We start from the raw sequence: 22,337 nt of genomic DNA, 5'->3' as shown, positions 1-22,337 counted from the left end.
GGAGGTCACTGATTTCTGTGCAGGGTCTCTGATCTAATGACCTATTTGGTGGTGTGTGTCCCAGAATTTGTGCTCTCAGCTTTTGTGGAGGAGCGTATGTTCTAGGATGGGACATCTCCAGTCTGATTTTGTGTACATGTTCCAGTGTGTGAGTTCTCTGATCTGTTGAGGTGCGTATGTTTAGGGTGTAAGGATTCCAAGCTCTGTGTGAGTATATTTCCTTTTGCTTGAAATTCTTGCCCTGTTTCTGGGTTTATGTCCCAAGATGTGAGACTCCCTGATTTGTCTGTCTCTGTGTCATGGTGTGAAGCCTCTGGTATGTCTGCTGGTGAATGAAGCAGAGAGTGAGGTCTCTCACCTCTTTTTTTTTGTTTGTTTTTGAGATGGAGTCTCACTCTGTTGCCCAGGCTGGAGTGCAGTGGTGCGATCTTGGCTCACTGCAACTGCTGCCGCCCAGGTTCAAGCAATTCTCCTGCCTCAGCCTCCCAAGTAGCTGGGACCACAGGCCCGTGCTACTATGCCTGGATAATTTTTGTATTTGTAGTAGAGATGAGGTTTTGCCATGTTGACCAGGCTGGTCTCGAACTCCTGACCTCAGGTGATCCGCCCACCTTGGCCTCCCAAAGTGCTGGGATTATAGGCGTGAGCTACCGCGCCCAGCCTCTCACCTCTTTGAGAGGGTTCTCTCAGGAAGTGAGTTCTCTGATCTGATTCTGAATGCTTAGCCTAGGATATGAGGTCTTTGATCTGTTTGTGGGTATATATCCCTGGCATGAATTTTCTGAGCTGTTTTGCCAATATTTGGGGGTACTTATGATATGCATATAAAGTTTCTGGTTTGTGTGCTGGTATTTATAGTAGAAGTCAGGTTTTGTTGTGGTACATGTATCCACAATGTGGTTTTGGAGCACTCTGTGGGAGACCTGTGATCTCCTCTTGGGTCTATACCAAAGACAGCAGGTCTCTGTACTTCTTCAGGAGTATTTTCTGCATATGAGGCCTGTGACCTGGTGTTTCATGTCGTGGTATTAGAGGTCTCTGGTGTGGTTTCTGGTTGTGTTTCTCAGATAGGTTCTCAGATAGGTCTCTGATCCATTTGTTCGTGTGTGTCATCGTATGTGAGTGTGTCATCTCCTCAGGGTGTTTATAGAGGGTGTTGGAGTCCCATTCTTTTTGTGGTTTTATGTCCAGTTTGTGAGGTTCCTGACCTGTCTGTGGGTGTCTGTCAATGAATGTGTTTTTTTGTGTTCTTTGTGTCTGTGTCTCAGAGTCAGAGATCTGGTATGTTCGAGGGTGTTTGTCCCAGAATGTGGGGTCCCTGATCTCTTCGCTAGTGTATATCCCAGCGTGTCAGGTTCCGGTTCTCTTTGAGAATGTACTTGGCAGAGTGTGGTTCTCTTATGTCTTTGTGGGTTTAATCCCCAGGGTGTGAGGACTATGAGCATCATTTGGCGTATGCCCCAGAGTGTGTGGCTCTCTGATCTTTTTGGATTGATGTCCAGGAGTGGGAGTTCTCCGATCCCTTTGGAGGTCTATGACTCCAGCTGTGAGATCTGTGAGCAGTTCATGGGTGAAAGTCCCGGGATGTGAGGGTTCTCTTTGTGCATGTATGTTCTGTTTCATCAGATAATAGATCCCCAAATATGTCCTCACCTCATTCCTGGAGCTTGTTAATATGTTGTCTTATCTGGAAAGGGGGCTTTGCAAATACATATTAGGTAAGCATCCTGAGATGGGGGCAGTTATCCTGGACAATCCAGGTGGGCCCACTGTCATCACAAGAGTCTTTATATGAGGAAGGTAGGACCTTCAGGGTCTGAGAAGACTGTGTGTGTCACATCAGAGAGGACCATGTGACAACAGAAGTAGAGTCACAGAAGGTGATGCGATGACAGAAGCAGAGGTCAGAGAGAAATTTGAAGCCAAAACTGTTGAATCATCTGATCTCTTGGGAGTTATGCTGTAAGATGTCATGTCTACCATCTGTTTCTGGGTGTGTTTTTCAGCACATGAAGTGTGACTGGATTATGGTTGTATACTGCAGGATTTGAAGTCTCTGATTGTTTTTGTATGCTCCAGGATGTGAGAGCTCTGAGCCATTTGTCCACGTACGTTGCTGGAGTGGAGGTCTCTGATCTGTGTGGGTGCATGTCCACGTTGTAAGGTCTCTAATCCTTTTGTCAGTGTATATCCCATGATGTGAGCCCTCTGATCTGTTTGCAACTATATTCACAAGATAGTTATCTGTATGTTTCTGGGTATGCGTGTGTCTCGGGGTCTGTTATCTGTATTCTCTTTATGGGTGTGACCTCCCCTAGATGTGAGGTCTCTGATTTGTTTGTCATTGTATGTTCCAGGATGCAAGATTTGTGAATGGTTTGTGGGTGTGTTTTGCAGGATTTTATGTCTGTGATCTATTTGAGGTTGTGTGTCATAGGATGTGAGGTTTCTGATCTTTTTCTGGGCAAATTTCCTGGCATGCGAGGTCTGTGAACATTTTGTCAGTGTCCCAGGCTATGTTATCTCTGATCTCTTCACATGTATTGCCAAGTGTTTAATGTCTCTCATTTGTTTCTTGCTGTTTGTTCCAGGACGTGAAATCCCATACTGTCTGTGGATATGTGTCCCAGGGTGTGTGGTCTCTGATCTGTTTGTGGGTTTGTATATCCCAGTGTTTCATTACTGTCTGTGGATTTATTTCCCAGGATTTTTTAGTGTATTTCCTAGGATGTGCATTTCTCTGGTCTTTCTCAATGTATATCCCACAGTGGACAGTATCTGTTCCCTTTGTGGGTGTATATCCCTTGGTTTATGATCTCTGATCCTTTGTGGGTTTATATTTTAGGATGTGAAGTCTCTATTGTGACTGTAGGTGTGTGTCCCAAGACGTAAATTCTCTGGCCTCTTTTTGGGTTTATGTTCCAGGATGACAGGCCGTCCATCTAGCTCTATGTGTATTTCTAGCCTGCAAGGTCTATTACTTATTTGTGGGTGTAAGTCCAAGGGTATGAATTCTCTGATCTCTTTGAGGGTCAGCGTACCAGAATGTCAAGTCTGGTTTGGTTATGGGTGTATGTCAAGATGTGAGCTCTCTGATCTCCTTGTGGTTGTATGTCTCAGGTTGTGAGGGTTCTGATCTGTTCCTGTATGTTTGTCAACAGTGTGTAATCTCTGATCTGTTTGTGGCTCTGTGTCCCAGGTTGTGAGGTTCTGACCTGTCTTTATTTCTTTGTCCCAGCATGCGAGATCTCTGAGGTGTTTGGGTTTATGTCCCAGGAATTGAGTCTCTGGTCTCTTTGTGAGTGTGTGCCTCAAGTAATATGTGAGGTCCCTGATGTAGTCTTTGGTTTATTTCCCAAGGTGTGAGTGCTCTGATCTATTCATGGGTATATGTCCTGGCATGTGAAGTGTCTGGTATTTTTATGTGTATATGTCTCAGGGACTGAGTTCTGTGATCTGTTTGTGGGTATAAGGCCCCAGATGTTAGTTCTCTGAAATATTTGTGGGTGTATATCTCAGCTTGTGTGGTTTTTGATCTTTCTGTGAGTATGTCACAGGATGTGAGGTCCCCGTTCTTTTTGGGTGTGTGTTTCCTAGAATTTGGATTTTCTGAGCTGTGTGTGTGTGTGTGTGCGTGCGCACATGTCACAGGGTTGAGGTCCCTGGTCTGTTTGTTGGTGTATGTCCAGGATGTGAGGTCTCTGATCTCTTTGGGTGTGTACGTCCCACAATTTGAGGCCTCTCTGCATCCAGCATATTAATTCTCTGAAATATATTTTGGGGTCTATACCCTAAGTCTGAGAAGGATTCTGAATCCTGAATGTGAGGGTTCTGCGCTTTTTCTGGTCTACATTCCAGGGGGGTGAGTTCACTGGGCTGTTTTGCGGACTGTGTTTACCTTGTGAGGTCTCTGAGCTGTTTGTCCACTGGTGTCCTAGGATACGTGGTCCCTGAGCTCTTTTGGTTTCAAAGTCCCTTGACCTGTTTGGGATATATTTTCAGGCGTGAAGTCTCTGTTCCTTTTCAGAGGGCTCAGTCCCGGGGTTTGATATATCTGACTCATTAGGGGTTTGTTCCAGGGTTAAGGTCTCTGAGCTTGTAATGGGTGTGTGTGCGCCAGTGAGTGAGTTTTCTGAGTTGTTTGAAGGTCTATAGGTGTGAAATTTCTTAACTCTCTGGTGGTTCCTGTGCAGAGTATGATGTCTCTGAACTATTTAGCAGTCTCTCTTTTCAGGTGTGAGGTGTTTGTACCCTTGTATGAGAACTCTGATGTATTTGAGTATCACCGCCAAACTGTTTTGAGCCAATGTCCCAACGAATGAGTTCTCTGTGATGCCGTGGGTTTTGTCCTAGGGTTGATTTTTCTGAGCAGTTTCAGGATCTGTTTCCAGAGTCTGATGTCTTTGTACTAATAATGTCTTTTTACTGTTTCAAGCCTCTGGAGTGCTTCACCCTCTGTGTCTCAAAGTGTCAGATCTCTGATCTCTGTATTCCTTGGTGTTGAGGTCCCTCAACTGTTATGTTTCCAAGAGTGAGACAGTTCCTGTTGAGGGAGTCTCAGTCCCAGGGTATGAGGTCTGTGACTTATTAGGGGTCTGGTTCTAGGGTTTGGGGTCTCTGAGCAGTTTGGGGTTCTGTTATCAGTTTCTGACGTCTCTCTAGTATTTGGGGGTCTATGCCCAGGTTGTATGTCACTGGGTCACTCGGCTGTTAAGGAGTCTGTATCCTAGGGTGTAAAGTTTGTCAGCTCTGAGCATTTTTGCATTGTCTGTCTGCTGTGTGAGGTCTTTGGCATGTTTGTGGGTTTACTTTTCAGGTTATGAGGTTAACTCTTTGAGGGTTTGTGTCCCATAATATGAGGTGCTTGAGCTGTGCGGGCATACTTAGCCAGGATGTGATATCTCTGAACTGTTTTCATGTCTGTCTCCCAGGTTAGAAGTTCTCTGAGTCATTTGGGAGCCTGTGTCCACAATGTGAGGTCCTAAGCCGTTTTGGGTCTGTGTTCCAGTTATGAAGTGTCTCTACTGTTTGTGGCCAACTTTGCACAAAGGTTTCAAAGCTGTTTGGTGATCTGTGTCCATGACTGTCAGCCATCTGAAATCTTTCTGGATAAGGACAAAGGGCAAGTTCCATGAATGGTTTTGAGGACAGAGTCCAGGATGTGATATTCCTTAAGCATTTAGAGGTCTGCGTTTAGAGTGGGAAGACTCCAAACTGTTTGGGGGTCTGAGCCTAGGATATGAGGTTTCTAAGCTGTTTGGGGTCCGTGTCCAGGGGGTGTGATCTCAGTTCCTCAGGGTTTTTGTCATAGGGTGTGAAGTCTTTAAGCTCTATAGAGGGTTTGTGTTCACACTTTCAGGTCTGTGGGGCCTCTGAGCTGTTTGGGGATCTGTCTCGGTGTATAAAGGCTGTGAGCTATTTTGGGGAACTCTGTGTCCAGTATATGACATCTCTGAACAGGAATCTGTGTCCGGGGTGTGAGCCTCTGAGTAGTTTTCAGGCCTGTGTTCCAGCATAAGTGATTTTAGGGCTCTCTAGCATTGTGTCCGTGGTGTGAGGTCTCTGGGCTGTCTGGTGGTCTGAGAAGAGGTTGTGAGGTCTCTGAACTGTTGGTCCATTTTTGTCCCAGTTTGTGAGTTCTCTGAGAAATTGGTGGATCTTTATCCCGGATTGTGAAGTCTCTGAGTTTCCCGGAGGTCTGTAATCAGATTTCCAGGTCTCTGAGCTCTTTGGGTGTGGGGTTACAAAGTGTGAGGTCTCTGAAGTGTTTGGTATTGTCTGTTATCAATAGAATAGAAATATATTGATTCCTAGGCTGCCTTGGCTTTGAACTGTTGAGGGGTCTGTGTCAGAAGGCATGAGGTCATGTTTGAGCTGTAAACAGATTTGTTTCCCAGGTATGAGTCCTATGAGCAGGGTCTGTTTCCAGGCTGTGAGATCTCTAAGCTCTTGGGGTCTGCTTCAAAGACTGGAGTCTGAGTTGTTTGTGGCACTATATTCACGTGTAAGGTCTCTGGGATGTTTACTTGTCTGTTTTCTAGGGTGTCTCTGAGCAGTCTGTGGGTCCCTATACAAGGTATGAGTTTTCAGAACCATTTAAGGATCTGTTTTCAAAGGGCGAGGTATCTCGGGTGTTTGGGCAGTCTGTGTCCAGGGTGTGCCAGCTCAGTTGTTTGGGGGTCTGTCCCAGGATACTAAGTCTCTGAGCGGTTTGGAAGTCAATGATCAGGGTGTGGAGCCTCCAAATAGTTTGGGTAGTGACATCTCAAGTTGTAAGGTCTTTGAGATGGTTGTGCATCTGTCATCAAAGGAAAGTTCTCTGATGTGTTTGAGGTCTGAATCCCAGTATATGAGGCAGTATGTGAGGTCTAAGAGCTGTTTAAGGGTCTGTAGCCCATAGTTTCAGTGAAGCCTGTGTTACTTGCGGTGTGTCCAATTATGAGAGCTCTGAGATATATGTAGGTGTGTATCCCAGGGTATGAGGTTTCTGAGAAGTTTGGGGTCAATATTCAGGGTATATGGTCTATAAGGCCTTATACCCTAGGTGCCCTGTGTATGTCCTGGTTACCCTGTGTATGAGGTCTCTGGGCTTTTTGGGATCCTGTCACCTCTGTATGAGGTCTTTGAAATATTTGGGTATCTGTCACGGCACGTGAGGTCCCTGAGCAAAAACAAAGAGCACTGGCTTTCAGGTTGAGAGATGATGAAAATGAGTAAGTATATCTGAAATGTGGTCTTCGTTCTCCACTTTATACCCTGGCACCATATAGGTGCTCAATAAATATTTGCAGAAAAAGTTTCCCCAGCACACACAAACTTTTCATTTTGAATGCTGGAGGCAGATTTTGGGTTCAAAGCCTTTAAGAGCAGGGAAGGTCCAGCTAGAATATTATCACATTTTAACCTTTCCATTGATGTATTCCTCTGGTTATTTTTGTTTGCTTATGGCAAGTGATTATGGTTTTTCCATTTAGACAGCAGTGGATTTGGTTTTCTCCCTCCCCACTTTGCTCCACTCCTCCTACCCTCCCCCCCACCCCCCCAGTGCTGTATAGTCCCTGAGGCCTGGGCACTTGGTCAGGCAGGAGGTGGCAGGGTCTCAGCCAGACACTACCAGTCATGGCTGGTCACCACCAATCATGGCCAGTCGAGACTGGTCAAAGCTGGTTATGGCTAGTCTAAGTTGGTCAAAGCCGATCATGGCCAGTCAAGGCCAGTTACCAGAGATCATGGCTGGTCAAGGCCAGAAACCACTGGTCATGGCTGGTCAGGATGGGTCAAAGCCAGTCATGGCCAGTCTAAACTAGTCAATTATGGTCACAGCCAGTCACAGCTGGTCCAGGTTAGTCACAGCAGGCCAAGACCAGTCAAGGCTGGTCAAAGCTGGTCAAAACCAATCCATTTCAGTCCCTGCTAGTCCAGGCCAATCCAAGCCAGTCCAGGCTGATCACAGCCAGTTTAAGCAGTCAAAACTGGTCAATCCCAGTCCAAGCCAGTCCTGAATGGTCAAGACGAGTCGAGGCCAGTCACAGCTAGCTACCACCAGTCACAGCCAGTCATGACAAGTCAAAGTCGGCCAACACAGGTCAAGATCGGTCAAGTCCAGTCAAAACCAGTTACGGCCAGTCTAAACCAGTCAATTTAATTGTATTGTTTTGAGACAGGGTTTGGCTCTTTTCTGGAGACAGACAGGCTGGAGTGCAGTGGTGAGATCTCAGCTCACTGCAACCTCCACCTCCCAGGCTCAAGCAATCTTCCCACCTCAGGCTCCTGAGTAGCTGGGACTACAGGCACATGCCCCCACACCTGGCCAATTTTTGTATTTTTAGCAGAGACGTGGTTTCACCACGTTGCCCATGCTGGTCTCGAATTCCTGAGCTCAAGCGATCTGCCTGCCTCGGCCTCCCAAAGTGCTGGGATTAAAGATGTGAGCCACCACACCCAGCCTTAAGTGCATTTTAAGTATAAAACAAACTTATTTTAGGTCAAGATGTTATATAGATGATGGTGTAAGTGATATGCTGTGGGGGCTGAAATTGTGAGGATTAGAGTCAAATGGCTGAGGTTTGAGGAACATGTTCCTGGGCAAACCCAGCTCCCAGCCTCTATCCCCTCAACCCCCACCCACACAAGCACCTCACATCTTGGTTTGTTCAGTCGACAGTTCATTTTATTGATGCCCACTCCAGGCTGCATAGGGTTGAGGGGTGTACAAGAGGAGAACCAGATTCAGTCCATGCCTGGAGGTTAGTCTGGGGGGCCGGCGGGATGGACACACAGACAGACACATAGATCTGGCATCTGATAGCAGGGCATACAGTCTCATGTAGGGGCACTCTGGGCACAGGTAGTCAGGAACGACTTCCTAGAGAAGTCCTCACAGGGGGTGGGGGAGCAAGGAGCAAGGCAGCCATCAGAACCTTTGCCTTTTGTACATTTGTAGGCAGGTGACTTTTGAGACCAGTGGAACCAGGGTGAGCACAAAGGGCTGGGGTCTGGGAATGGCAGGCAGCAAGGGCTTCCCTCTCGCCTCGTCATCCCATAGTGGGGAAGCCATCTCCCCCACCCCCAATTCTTGGCCTGTACTTTGCCTTCTGCCACATGGGCCCTTTCCTGGCATCCACCTCCGTGGTTTTCAAGGCTTCCCTGAGACAATCCACGTGGACCAGGTGCTCTACCCAGTGCCTGGCACCTCATCACCACCCCATCAATGCACATTCTTGTCCTAAGTGCTATCTACGGACTATCTAGATCTTGGTTCCAGCTCTGAGTGGTGTCAGCGGTCATGACACCCCAGGTCAGGGCCCCTAGCAACCGCAGAGCTCCCAAGAGCCCTAGGTACCTTCACTGCACTGTGAAGGCAGAGCTTGGTCCCAGCCCACCTCCAGGGCTGGCCAGCTCTGCACTGCCTTCCTCTCACTGCTCAGTGGGCCATGGACACCCACTTCCCTTCCAGTGGCATGTGGGCATCCACTTCTCAGATATGCAGCCCTGAAGAAGAGACCCTACAGCTCTTAGGGCCAACACTACCCAGCACTGTAAGCACGAGCAGAAACCAGCCTCAGCCCGTAGCCCAGGGACCCCCTTTCTTTCACTAGTACAAAGTTTCTGTGGTTGGGGAACCAGCTTCATGTCGGGCTAGGCACTCTGGCCTCTGATGTCTGCCTGCTCTGGGGTTGCTTCCCCATACCTTTGGGGCAGCAGGGAGGAGGCCTGCAGCAGACCCCTCAATCTCCAGGCAGAAGCAGGTGCAAAAACAAATATATTCTGGGGCTGGGCTGGGACTCACCCCGTGGACCTCCTTAATAGGCCATGAATCCCAACGACAGAGAGTCTTGATGTTGAAAAACTATTTCTGAAGGTGGGTGGGGGTTTGTAAGTGCAACCCACAGATGGGGCTGGGACAGGGAAAGGGGACTCCTGGAGTCGGTCCTCACCACAGCCACAGCCCTGAACGTAGAGCAGGTAGGAGCAGGTGGGGGCAGGTGGAGGCAGGCGAGTCCCTGGCAGTCATTCTCGACAGAAGGGCAGCGGTGGGGGAGGTGCATGTAGCTTCAGGCCCCCTCAGTCAGTCTGGCCTCAGACTTCTAAGGGTTAGAAGAGGTATTTGCGGCAGGACTCAGTCCCACACTTGCATTCAATACGGACCCGCTTCTTAGGGGAGCCAGGGAGCCCAGCCAGGCCAAAGTTGGAGTCCATGCGGGTGCTCTCCATGTCCACGGGGTCCACTGTGGAGTCACAGCCAGGGAGGAGAGGAGGGAAGGAGGCAGGGAGGGAGGGGGAGAAGGAGGGAGGGAGGAAGGTAGGGAAGGAGGCAGGGGACTTGTTAGAAGGCCTGGATGAAGGGTCCCACTACCCTTTATACCATGAGACCAAGGATCTTTGGGGCTGGGAGCAACTCTGGGATTTGAGTTGGGAGGAGATCTTAGGGTTGGTGGTTTGGGGCTAGGGCCAGGGCTCAGCACTGGAGGTTGTTCAGGCCAGGGGTTGAGGAATGCTGGGGGAGGCAGGGAGCCGTCAAGGAACCAGGAGGGTCGTTTTAGGTGTTGGGGGGGCAGGGGCAGGAATAGAGGGCCACCTGGGCATCCAGAGGTACATCTGAACTCTCCTGCCAAAGACCTGCCCTTGAGGGTCTCAGAGGTGGCTAGCTTATCAAGGAGGGGACTGGCTGGAGGCCACAAGGGTGTCCAGAGGCTTGGGATGAAGAAGGCCAAAGGGAGCTAGGAGTGGGGAGGGGCTGGGGGATGAGGGAAACTCAGTCAAGACTGGAGTCAGGAGTTTCTTAACTCTCCAGGAATCTTGGGAGAAGTTGGTATGAATGCCTCAGGGTTAGGGTTCAGGGGCTGGGAATGAGGGGACTCGAGGGGTAGGCAGGGGTAGCCCGAATGGGGGACTGGGAGTCAGGAAGAGCATCTTAAAGCTCCCGCTAAAGAATTTTCCTTGGTTCTCTGAGTGACTGGTGTGCCTTTGGGAGGGGTCCTTGTGTCCCAAGTCACAGTGCGCCCCTGCCCCCAGTCCCTTGCCACCCCCACCTTGCATGTTGTAATCAAAGGTGAGCTCCTCGCCTGCCCGGATGGTTCTTGTGGCAAAGAAAGCGATGCGGGGCAGCCGCTCGTCAAGGTTGTCTATGAAGACGTTGTACACCTGCAGGTTGGGGTCACACTGGGCGAGAAAGAACAGTTGGGAGAGTGAGGAGGGGCCCCAGCCTGCCCCTCTCGACCCCTTGCCCGCCTGCCGGGGGTACCCACACTGTGGTTGACAAAGTGGGAGATGTTGCCATAGTAGGCGGCATCCACGGTGTACACGTCCTCCACGTAGTCCAGGTCAAAGAGGTAGGTGGCGCCCTGACGGTCGTAGATCTGGCCCCGCCGCTCTGCCTCCTCTGAGGTAATGATCTAGGGAAAGGGCCATGGGTAAGGGGAGATTGGCCGCGAAGTCTCAGGAAAGCCGGCACTGCTCCTGACCTCTGAAGGACAGGGAGCAGGAGGCACCCCTGCCCATGGACACACATGGGCAGTGACTCAGAGAGTCTGTCGGCCCTTCCTGAGGAGCTGGGCCTCAGCTGGCAACTGCCCGGCCCGTCTCAGGCCTCTGGCTAGCAGGAGGAGTCCCTGGCAGTGAGTGCAGGCTGGCCTGGCTGCAGGGCCCAACTGGGGCCACGCGAGCACCTCCTGCCGCCACCCAGCAAGAGCTGCCCAAGAACCCCTGGAGCCTCCAGTGCCTTGGGACGGAGCAGGAAGGTGATCAGGAGAGACCAAAGCAAGGGCAAGAAAGAAAGTGACCCAGGGTGCCACAGGGAGAGATACTTACTGATCCAGGCAAGGGAGCCTGAGCCCATGCAGGACCCAGCAGGGAGGGCGTGGAGAGAGGGGAAGAAGAGACCCAGGCCATGGGGAAAGGGGGCAAGGGCCTCAGACAAGAGAGGTGGAGGCAGAGGCAGAGGGAGGCCCAGGTTCAGAGAGCCAGAAAGAGGCTGAGGCCACACACTTCAGAGACAGCAGCAGAGGAGGAGGAAAGATGAAGGGAGAGCACAGTGAGAGAAGCTCTCCCTCGGCCCAGGGCTGCGCGGTGCCAACTGGTGCTTCAGACGGCAGTGGGTGCCTCCTCCCCAGCTGGTTCCCTACCTGTCCTAGGAAACGGGAAGCTTTGCTGCCATCCTAGCCCCAGCCTGTCCTTGCCTCCCAATCCACCCAACAAATCTCCGGCCCCATGGCCCCTCTTCCCTGAGGCCAGCAACGGCAGCCTCCTGCCAATCCCCAAGCGTAGCGACCAGGCCCTTCCCTGGGTAGGGGTCCCACTGTACCTCAGCCAAGGACAGTGCACAGCACACAGGAGACACATGGGGACTGCTGTTTACTTTGATTCTGCTTCCTGGCTTAGCAGCCTGTCCTCTGTCCAAGTGGCGGCCCTCCAGGTAGCTCCAGTACTCCCCCACCACACTTCTTCCTTCCCCTCCCTTCTCCAGAGACCCCTCTCGGGCTTCCTTCCTTGCTCACCCTCATGTGGGCCGGTGACCATGCCCTTCTGACTTGGGAATCCATCTCCTTAGCTAGGATGGCCACACTGGTGTTCTCCCTGGCTGTCCCCTCAAGGCTGTGTTCCATGCCAAAGGCTGACTAACAATGCCTTGAGGAAACCAAGATTTACCCTGCCTTGGGCCACACTACCCACTGCCCCGTGCTCCAGTTCTGTTCCTTGAGGAACCTGGCTCCCTTGCCAGGGTTTTTATTGAGGCCTTCCTTGTGCCCAGTCCCAGCATGCAGGGCTCACGGTCTGATCAGGGAGACACAGGGACCAGGCCCGGTCCATTCTCAGGGGTCACAGGTGGGTAGGGGATACACAGGAACCAGGATTGGTCCCTGCCCTCAAGGGGTCAAAGTCTGGTTACAGAGAGACAGATTCACACACCCACAGTGTTAAGATTGTGATCAGGAAACAGTGCTTAGGGCTTGAGGGGGAATGGAGAAGAGACGGATTCTCTAAAACGAGTTGCAGATCATAAAAGGGCTTTACCACCTGGTGGAAGAGTGGGGACTCTCTCCTAAGGGCCACAACATGAGGGTGGAATATGTCAAGATCAGTCTCCCTTCATCTCCTGGAGAACAGTCTTCCTTGTGGCATCAGCTCAAACAGATGGGACCTCTCTAGGCAGCCTTCCAAGCTTCCCGTTCCTCCCCTACCTCAGAAGCTGGCCACTTGTCTGATCAAGTCCTGGGATCAAAGGGCAGCCTCTCCCAGGCTCACAGGCCTAGTGGGTGGGGTATGAGCCATCTTTTTCACCGTAGGCCCTCCTTGAGCCAGGAGGAGTGCCCACATCCTTCCTAGTCTCCATCTTCATGCCTATTCTGCCACTACCTGCTCTCCCAGTCTCACCAGGAGTGAGTCATACTGCAGGCCCTCCAGGGCACAAACACTTCCTGGTTCCTTCTCGTCTTCTTTTCAGTCCCATTCGCTAACGATTGGTCAACCCTGAAAGCTTGGGAACAGATGGGCCTGTCTCTGCTCCCTAACAGCTCTCCAGGATGAATGGAAAAGACAGGCTGTAAGCTGGCAGTTCCGAGAGGGTGCTGACGTGAATGGGAACTAGAAGACTTGGAGTCAGCTGCTGCTCTGCCCCCTCCTGGATATGGGATCCTGAATGTTCTCTCTGTGCCTGTTTCCTCAGCTAAAAAAAAAAAAAAAGCTACAGCCTGGCAGGGTACCAGTTTTAGACATTATTTGGGCCTTTATTTTTTTATCCATTGTACTACTTTTGTGATTTTAATCAAGTTATTCTACCTCTCTGGGCCTCAGTTTTCTCATCTGCAGAATGGGAATGACAGTGACAAAATCCCAACCTGACAGGGGCTGTTGTAAAGATCCATACAAGATCATGGACGTGAAAGGTGTTCCTGTTTCTGATAGGAGAGTGAGCAATGTTAGGAGTGGTTATGAGGACCAGTTATAAATGTAAGGCACACCCTTAATTTTATGTGCCCTTTACCAAGAAAGGAAAAACTGCTGTTAATTATAAATGATACACCATGATTTAATTAAGACATCTTCATTTCCGGGATGTTAAAATAGGAAGAAAATGCATGTTTTAGAATGGATAAAATAGGCTGGCATTGTCTCTTGGGTGAGGATGGGAATGTTCTGCAGGAACGTGAAAGTTCTGACCCAATGTGGGAGGCTGCAAAGGAGGGAAGGGCAGCTCCCGTGGAGGGAGCTCTTGGTACAGACTGTCAGTACATGTCCCAGCTGAAGAAGGACAGTAGATAGCATGGTGTGCAGATAGGCCCTTGATTCCGTAACACCCTGGCAGCATCTGGGACGGCACTACAGAATCAAGTAAATTAGAATTGCTGCAACTAAATGTATGACTATTACCCCAAGTAGGATAAATAAAAACTACAAATAGGACCCTATCCGGTCAGGCTGGGTCCTGTAGCCAGATGGGTTACAAAAAAACTTGGTCTTCCAGACATTTTGGATTTGCTGAAGTTTGAACTATGCTGATAACGTTTGTATCAAACTTACTGTGTACTGAACACTGTTCAAGTGCTTTTTCCAAGTGCTTGATACATAGTAACTCATTTAATTTTTGTAACAAGCCTGTGAGGTGAGTGCTATTATTGTTCCCATTTTACAGAGTAGTAAATGCAGGCACAGAGGTTAGTGATTGCTGATGAGTAGTGGAGCTGGGATTCAGCCTCGGGCAGTCAGGATCCAGAGTCCACCCTCCTAACCATTTGCTATACTGTCTCTTCAGAGGGGGATGCGGGAAGATGAGTATGGCTCTTTCCGGAGGCCTGTGGCACCATCAGGAGGACCCATGGGTCTGAGGGTGCTGGAGGGCGGTCAGGAAATAGTGCAGCAAGAATGTGTGGAGAGCAGGAAGGGTGAGGACAGGGCTGAGAGGATCTCTGGGAGGATTAAAGACACTGACACTAAGGAAGAGCAGCCAGAAAAGTCTCAGGCCCAGGAGGGTCTGAGGCTGCCCTTGGGGTGTAGTCTTCCTCCTCGACTGTCAGGACCCTGTGTGGTAGACAGTGTTACCTCCAGATGCCAGTACAGTGAGGCTGAGATACTTCCTGCTCTGTGCAGCCCCTAGGACGGTGGACTGTCTGGGTCCTATGGGGTCTGGACATCTCCTCCAGAGAGTTTGGGTTCCTTCAACCTCTGGACACTTCCTCCAGAGTGTCAGGACACTGAAGGCATGGACACTTCCCCCGATACTGTCAGGGTGCCCTTGGGTGTAGACTAGATCTCCAGGCTGTCCGGATCCCTCTGGGGTGAGGACACTTCTTTTTCCTGTCATGACAACATGGGTGTGAACACTTCCTAAGTCAGACCACCAGGTCCTCTAGAGTGTGGAGAGCACAAGCTCTTCCTCCAGGTCACTGGGGTCACTGTGGGACATGGACTTCCTGCAGATTATCAGGACTCCTTCCCCCGCCCACTGTCAGGAGCCCTCAGGGTGTGGACACCTCCCCACCTCCTCCTTCCAGATGGCCAGGTCCTGTGGCATGTAGACATCTCCTCCAGCAGGCCAGCAGGGTTATCTGGACAGGGTGTGGCTGTCTCCTTGCCCGGACTGTCAGGGTCCTCTGTGGTGTAGATTGTTCTACCCAAGATTGTCTCTGTCCCTGTCAGATGTGACCCTCTGTACAGTTTCTCAGAGTAGGAGCCTCTCCTTGTCATCAGTATCAGTGCTACAGTGTGGACACCCTCATGTGAGTGTTCCTCAGGCCAGTTTCTGTCACTTTCCAACTATATCACACCCCTAAGGGACCTATGGCTATATATAGAGGTATCTGGGGTTGTCACTATGACAGGGTACACTCATGGATTTAAATGGTCAAGGTCCAGGGATGCTAAATGTCCCCCAATGCATGAGACAGTTCTACATAACAAAAAATCATCTCATCCCAAATGCTAACTGCGTCCCATCTTAGAATGTGACATTTTTCTGTTGTAGATACTTGCTGGTTATCTAGTTGCTAGTTATGGCTGTGCTTTAGCCTTGTGCAGCTGGGCACATGGCTAAAGCACATCCTGTTGCCTCTCTTGCATGGAGGTAAGGCCAGTGACTCAGTTCCAGCCAGTGGAGCATGGGCAGAAGTGATGGGTGCTGCATCTAGGCCTGGCCCACTAGGATGGGCCCCTTCTATCCCCCACTTGGCCCGCCTGCCAGGCAATGCTGAGGATCTGGTGGTGACTCCAAGGCTTCAAGGCACAGCAAAGGCACAGGAGGGAAAGAGCCTAGGTGTCCCAGTTGCTGTGTGAAAGGATACCCACTCAAACCCCCACAATAGACTGTTCCATGAGCAAGCAAACTTGTAATGTGCAAAGTCACTAAGATGAGGGGGTTGTTTTTACAATGGCTGGCTTGCCTAATACACTCGGCCTTCCCCAGTGTCCTGAAAGTCTAAAGGAGTTAGCCAACCTTTGTTCAAGGCATGTCTCATCCTACTCCAGACTGCGTTCCTTCTGTGCAGACTGGTAAAACAATGCTCCTCAGGCAGATACTGCTTGGTGATAAGATGGGCCCTTGTGAAATGAGAAGAGGAAGTGCCTTTCTAGCTGATGCAGCCCTATGCCAGACCACATGGCCTGTTACAAGGAATGCTAAGGCTGCCTGGATCTCAGCTCCCACTTTTCTTCTTTGCTAAGTACCCTGATAAAGTCAACCCAGTGCAGAAGTATTTTGGTGTTCCCGTAACCACCAGCATGGTCATGCTGGTGTGTACCAGCTTGGAATACTAGCCCCTGCCCAATGTCCCTGTGACACTCAGATCAGTCTCCCAGGCCTTTCCCATAGGGAAAGCAGGGAGTTTCAGACACACAGTGAGGAGAGCTGGGTGCACACTGTGAACACAGGGTGGGAAGAGCTGCACACACACACCGGGTCCCATCTCCCTACCTCTCCCACGTACTCCATGACGAAGCTGTTCTTGCGAATCTTCTCCAGGGTGCGGACGCCCCAGCCGCGCCCATCATCCGTGCGGAAGATGCAGAGGTCATATCGGATGCCCTTCTGTACCACGCGATTTGGGCAGTCATAGCCGCAGCGGCAGCGGGAGTTGCACTCGTAGATGGGCAGCCCGGCTCGAAGCCGCACCTGGCCCTGGTCATTGTAGGCAAACTTGTGCAGTGACGCCCCCGGGCAGCAGCCTCCAGTGGGTGCCCACAGACAGTCCTGGCACTCGCAGCCCACAGCCACCTGGTTGAGGGTGATGCCCTCACCAACACGGTACTCATTGATGTACACGAAGGCCCGCGGAGGGCCGTCCAGGTCCACCTCATTCTCTACAGTGATGCGTCCCAGATGGCTGCGCTTGGCATTGAGCTCCTGCTCCCAGCGACGGAGCGCCCGCCTCTGCTTGGCCTTCTGCACCAGGTAGTTGGCCAAGCTTGGGTCCAGGTGCCGGGGGGTCTTTGACCGGTGGTGCCGCCGGAGCAGCTCCCTTTCTAAGTCCTTGTGGAACTGCTTGAGGATACGCACACACTTGAGATTCTGCCGTGGCTCCCAGGTGCTCTCTGAGTCTGGATATCCACGCCATTTCACCAGGTAATATTCCTGTTCCTGTTGGGGGTGGGTAGGGGGACGGGGGTACCGTAAGTAGTGAGATCTTTGGGCCAGCCTTCATGGGGCTTCCATCCCAAAGCTGATGGATAACACCTACCCCACCCCACCCCTTTTCTGGAATGACTTCATGCGGTGGTTAAAAAGCATGGGCTCTAGAGTGAGGATTACTAGGTTCAAATCCTCCTCTCCCCCTTACTGTCTGTCCAAACTGTTCCAACTTTTAATTAATCTCCCAAACCCACTCCTCTCCTTGGTCTTCCCCATCATCAGCTCCCTCCCTTCTAGCTGTTCAGACCGGAACTCCTGGAGTCATCCTTGACTCCTCTTTTGTTCACACTTCCAACACCCACCCTCTGCACATCCCGTTGGCCCCACCTTCAAAATACGTCCAGTGACAAACCATCATCACTGCCACCACCCTGGCTCACCTGGACCCTGACAAGTCCTTGCCTGTTCTAGGCAGCTTACATGTATTATTAACTAACTTAATCCTCACAACTCCACATGAGGTAGATGCTCCTAGTTATCCCTCTTTTACGACAAGGAAAATGAAGTACTGAAGGTTTGGGTAGGTAGCCTGGGGTAACACAACCAGGACTGGAACCCAAGCATGCTGACTCCAGTTTGTTCTCCTAACCATCCTGCCACTCCCCCTTCTGGCAATAACTATCCCCATTTCACAGTTGTTAGGGGATTAAATGAGTTTCCGAGAGGAAACGCCTGGCACACTGAAAGTGCTCAATAGCCATTAGCTATTGACATTTCCACTCCAGGGTTCAGCATCTCAATCTCTGCAATTACTTTGTATTCCTAGGGAGATGGGAAGAGATTTATTTGGGAATTCATTCCGGCTCCTGCCCAGAAAGCTACTTAGTTTTCCTATCTGTAACATAGGGATAAAAGGGTCTATTCATCCTGTTTTTTCAGGGTCAAAGGAGAAAATTCCCTTTGGAAACAGATGTGGGCAGTTGGGGACAAGAGGGCAGGACACTAACTTCCTTGTGACCTATCCCCTCCCAGAGCATGGTCACCCCAGACTCACGCGGATCTTCTTGTAATCGCACAGGTACTCGACTTCAAAGTCATAGAGGTTCCTCTTAGAGATACCGAGGGCAGGGCAGGAGAGCTTGGCCAGGCGGCACAGGTCCTGCAGCTGATTCCAAGAAGACTTGCAACACACGCTGCAGCCTGGATCAAGTGGGGCAGAAAGAACTATTACTGGGCAGCCTGACTAGGCCAGGAGTCAAAGGGGACCCCAAATCCTCCCTGGGACATCCCAAAGACTGCCTAAGAGTCAGGGAAATTTAATCCACAGGCCTTCCCCAGTGCTGAGACTGTTCTACAACAGAAATGTGCTTTGAACCCCAATACTCACTGCCCAAAGCTGCCCCTGGAGCAGCAGACCTCTAAGCGGGGTTTGCAACATGAATTGTCCTAAAGGAATCTGTTTCCAGAGCTTCAAACTCCATGTCATTCCTAAAACTGCCTGCAAACCTGCTTTGGGTTCAGGACCTGATCACCCCTCTCTCCACTTTGCAAAAGAAAGAGAACAACCCCCCATCTCAGTAGGATGCAATGCCCCGAGGTGGGGCGGATGGGAGGACAAGATTAAAACCTCCAGGGCACCAAACAAAGGCGTAACTGGAAAGACTGGTCTTTAATCCCTTATCTCAAACTCCTGGGCCCAGATGTGTTTTGGAATTCAAATTTTTTTGGATTTTACAAGACTAGTTCTAGGATATCCCATACATCACCTAACACCCCCAGCGTGGCCAGGGGACATCAAGCTATAATCAAATGCATTAACCATCCTGCAGCAAAAGTATGAATTTCCCACATTAAATAGGAGAAATAGAGATATAAAATAGCCTCACAGAAGAGTTCCACTTTATAATCTACTTTTGCCATAAATGGTGCCAAATTTAAGAAAAGGATTTCAGTTTTCAGGGCTTTTTAGATTTCGGAATTATGAGCAAGAGATTGTGGAATGATACTACATTACAGGAAGGCTCCTTAAATGATCAATCTGGGTGCCTTAAATCCACAAGGTATATTTTTTCACGCTGCATTTTGACTTTCTGTCTCATCCATCTTTCTGTGAAGAGTAAAGCTCATCCAAAGGGTTATGCTCTGAATTTATACGCAAAGCGGTACAGATTAGTGACACTGATTCTTTTAAATATACCTGGTATATTTCTGGGACTGCCAAAATTTTGTAAGACACACGGATTTTAAAAAACAGATTTCTTTCTGATTCAAGGCACATTCTTAATCAATGTGCTTTAGAAGCCATTTTATCAAATCATGTCTCAAAACATTCCAAGGGCAGTCAGTCCTCATCCTATATCATCTTTTTAAAATGTTTAATATTTTCTGCCTCCCATTGCAAAAATCACACCTAAACTTTAGATGTCAACCTAAAAACGTACAAGAGCTTTTCAAAATTATTTCGTGTGCAAGCCCTACCCCCCCTACTTAGGCAAGACCAAGTGGAGACTGAGCCCGCCTGTGCCCACGCTTTCCTCTCCCTACAGCCTGTCCTCGCAAACCCCTTCCTTCACTTGCATTTGAAACCCCACTTAAGTGGTCCCAATTAACACCCTCCAGCTGCTGGCTCCGGAACTGGCCACAGGTGGACTCTCCTGAACCCCTCGGAGGTCCTCCCACTTGTGGAACCCATCCTCCCTGCGGCTTTTGTCACATAGAGGGGCCCCCCAACATAACTGAGTCACCCCTCTTTCCCTGCACATGGGGGAGTCCAGCTGTCCTATTAGGAAGGCCCCATTTCTCTCTTCTGGGAGATCCTCTATTCCAAACCCTTCCCCCATCACGCCGAGAGGCGATACGTTCCCCCAGAAGAGTTCCCTGTCCCCGCACTCTGAAGGGGGGGTCTGTCCCCCTTATCTTCCCTCCCCTTCCGGCGTCTCGCGTGGACACCGAATGGGTAACGGTCACCAGGGGCCGATTTTCCCGCGCGCGGGCGCGGCCTCCCCGACAAGCCCCCGCGCGTGCGCGCGCCGGTCCGGCCGCGATCTGCAGCGCGCGCCCCCCTCCTGCGTCCCCACTTAGCCCCAGGCCCGCTGCGTTCCGAGGCGCGCGCCCCCTCCCCTGAGCCCCGCCCAGCCCCGCGCACCAGGCCCGCGCTCCCCGAGCCTCATCCTTTCCGCGCCGAGCTTCCGGCTCCCGGCGCCGGGGCCTCGGACGCCGGGGCCCCGAGCCGGCAACGCCACCCCTCCAGCCCACCCGGCCCGGCCAGCGGGCCCGCGCCTCTGCCTCCACTGCTTCACCTTTTAAATTTTCCGCCATCTTTCCCCACGGCTAACGACATTCGGGCCTAGCCGGCCTCGCGAGAAGAGCGCTCGCGCGGGCGTGGCCGGGAACGCGCAGCCTATTGGCCGCGGCTCGCGACTCGCAGCACCCGCGCGGACCAACCGGAGAGCCGTGACCGAACCCCTCCCTGCCGCCCGGCTCGGTCCCGGAGGCGGGTGCTCGCCGCGCTTTCCCAGAGTGCGTCTGGGCGGCGGCGGCAGCGGGAGCGACAGCGGCGGTAGCTAAAGTTGCCAGAGGCCTTGCCCGTGCGCTGGTCTGTCTGTCACACTGCTAGCCAATCACGTTATCAGCCAGTCGCAGTGGTTCCTCAGTCCTGTCATACTCCTTGTTATCCCCGTCAGTCAGCCCGTCATCTCATTTTAACCCCAAGCAGGCCGGGGCTCCCAGATGGACTAGTGCCGTATCCAACCGCTCAGGCGGTCGCCCCAGACAGGTGCCTAGTCAGACTCCCGGCCCCCATCCACACTGCCGGGCAGTCAATACTGGCTTCCATTTGTGCCCTGGCCAGCGGCGACTCCCTGGAGGCAGGCAGACAGCACTGTTAGCCAGCCTGCCTTATCATTCCGTAAGACCATCCTGTCCTCACGTTGTCAGCAGATCAATCAGTCCTCCTCTCCACCCACCATAGCCCTGGGACCAGCTGCGATTCTCCCTGGCTAAATCCTCTCATAGACTGCAGCATCCAGCCGTGCCCCCAGGCGGGCTGTGATTAGATCGGGACAAGCTGTCACTGTCAGCATCTAATACAGCCCTGTCGGGCACTATCAGTTGGTCACTGTCTTTCCCTCAGATTACTTCTCATTCACACCACGATCAGTCACAACACCCAGCTGGGCCCTCAAAGCAAATAGTCACAGCAACTAGAGGTACGATTAAGCCTCCACACCACCTGTCAGTGGGTCAGCCAGTCTGTCATTTCTCAGGCGACTCATCCCCACCATTGGTCAGTCAGTCTCCTCTGATGCGTTGAAGCTGAGATTCTATCAGGGCAGACAGTCCGTAACCACGTACAGCCATCGAGTCAGACAGCTATGCCGATTTTGCTCCTGGCCAGCTGGCCTGTGACTCGTTCAATCCGCCCCTCATCACATCGTCAGTCATTCTCAGCATCCGACTGACCGCACCGTCTGTCAGGTGATCAGTCAGTCAGAGCACCCAGCCAGACCCTCCAGCGTGCTGTGATTCGAGCAGCGTGGATAGTTGATCACCAGATACAGCTGCCTAGCAAGCAGCCACGGATCTGTTGATCAGTTAGCCTGAAGTTTCCCCAGGTGGCCCTCCTTTACACGGTGCCAGACAGTATAACATCTAGACATTCCCCCAGGCCAGCTGTGATTCCTGACAATAGTCATTCACAACATCCGGCCACCCAGGCAGGCAATAGCACCACGGGCCATCAGTCAGCCAGCCTGCAAGGTCCTCAGGAGGCTGCCTGTCTTTTCCACTGTCAGGCTACCAGCCCCAGCCAGTCCTAGGCAGGCTGTCATTCAGTTAGATGTTCAGGAAACTGCGCTGTCAGGTCCTCAAATTGCGCCTTCTCCCTGTCACTCCATGAGTTCTGTAGTCAACCAAACAGTTATACAGTTAACCAAACGGATATTCTGTCTGCCTGCCAGTCCAGCTGTGAGCTCATTAAGAAGTGACTGGCTGGTCTGAGGTTCCGTCAGCCCCAGCTTGCCCTGAGTGGGACAGACAGGAGCGAAAGTCCCACCATGCATCCCCTTCCCTCCCTTATTCCTTCTCGAGCAGAGTCAGGTGCTCATCCTCATGTACCCCCAGTCTCCTCGGGCAGCAGGGCTCTCCCACTCCCGGGTGTCCAGGAGACCTGTCCGACCCACAAGAGTGATTTAAGACAGGACCTCTGCCTGTCTGGATCTGAGGGGGAGACAAAAGGGTCTGTCGCCAGTAGTGCCCCCAAACACTATAAAGTAGTGGG

General features: G+C 51.4%; 1 protein-coding gene across 2 annotated transcripts; it reads right to left on the bottom strand.

The window, feature by feature from the left end:
* Window positions 1-8,148: 8,148 nt before the first annotated feature.
* On the bottom strand, window positions 8,149-21,607 carry SUV39H1 (SUV39H1 histone lysine methyltransferase). Of its 2 annotated transcripts, none has more exons than XM_055375724.1 (6): window positions 21,291-21,607; window positions 18,114-18,259; window positions 16,406-17,068; window positions 10,749-10,895; window positions 10,533-10,662; window positions 8,149-9,728 (listed from the first exon to the last, which is right to left on the bottom strand). In XM_055375724.1, exons 1-6 carry the CDS (start codon window positions 21,340-21,342, stop codon window positions 9,595-9,597), a joined length of 1,272 nt encoding a protein of 423 aa, XP_055231699.1. In that variant the 5' UTR covers window positions 21,343-21,607; the 3' UTR covers window positions 8,149-9,594. The 2 variants fall into 2 exon arrangements, with proteins under 2 accessions (XP_055231699.1, XP_004064151.1); XM_004064103.4 differs by lacking the exon at window positions 21,291-21,607 and adding an exon at window positions 20,359-20,855.
* Between the last annotated feature and the right edge of the window lie 730 nt (window positions 21,608-22,337).

Source organism: Gorilla gorilla, chromosome X (genome assembly GCF_029281585.2).
Source record: "Gorilla gorilla gorilla isolate KB3781 chromosome X, NHGRI_mGorGor1-v2.1_pri, whole genome shotgun sequence".
NCBI classification, from domain to species: domain Eukaryota; kingdom Metazoa; phylum Chordata; class Mammalia; order Primates; family Hominidae; genus Gorilla; species Gorilla gorilla.
This window is presented reverse-complemented; position numbering and strand designations above follow the sequence as displayed.

Bases quoted from the DNA above. Each gene is read 5' to 3' on its own strand.
- SUV39H1 (XM_055375724.1), bottom strand. From the start codon at position 21,342: ATGGTGGGGATGAGTCGCCTGAGAAATGACAGACTGGCTGACCCACTG. The intron at 18,260-21,290 runs GTGGTGTGGAGG...CACTTGATCCAG, and splicing joins ACTGGCTGACCCACTGACAG to GCTGCAGCGTGTGTTGCAAG. The intron at 10,663-10,748 runs GTGGGTACCCCC...TTTCTCGCCCAG, and splicing joins CCCACTTTGTCAACCACAGT to TGTGACCCCAACCTGCAGGT.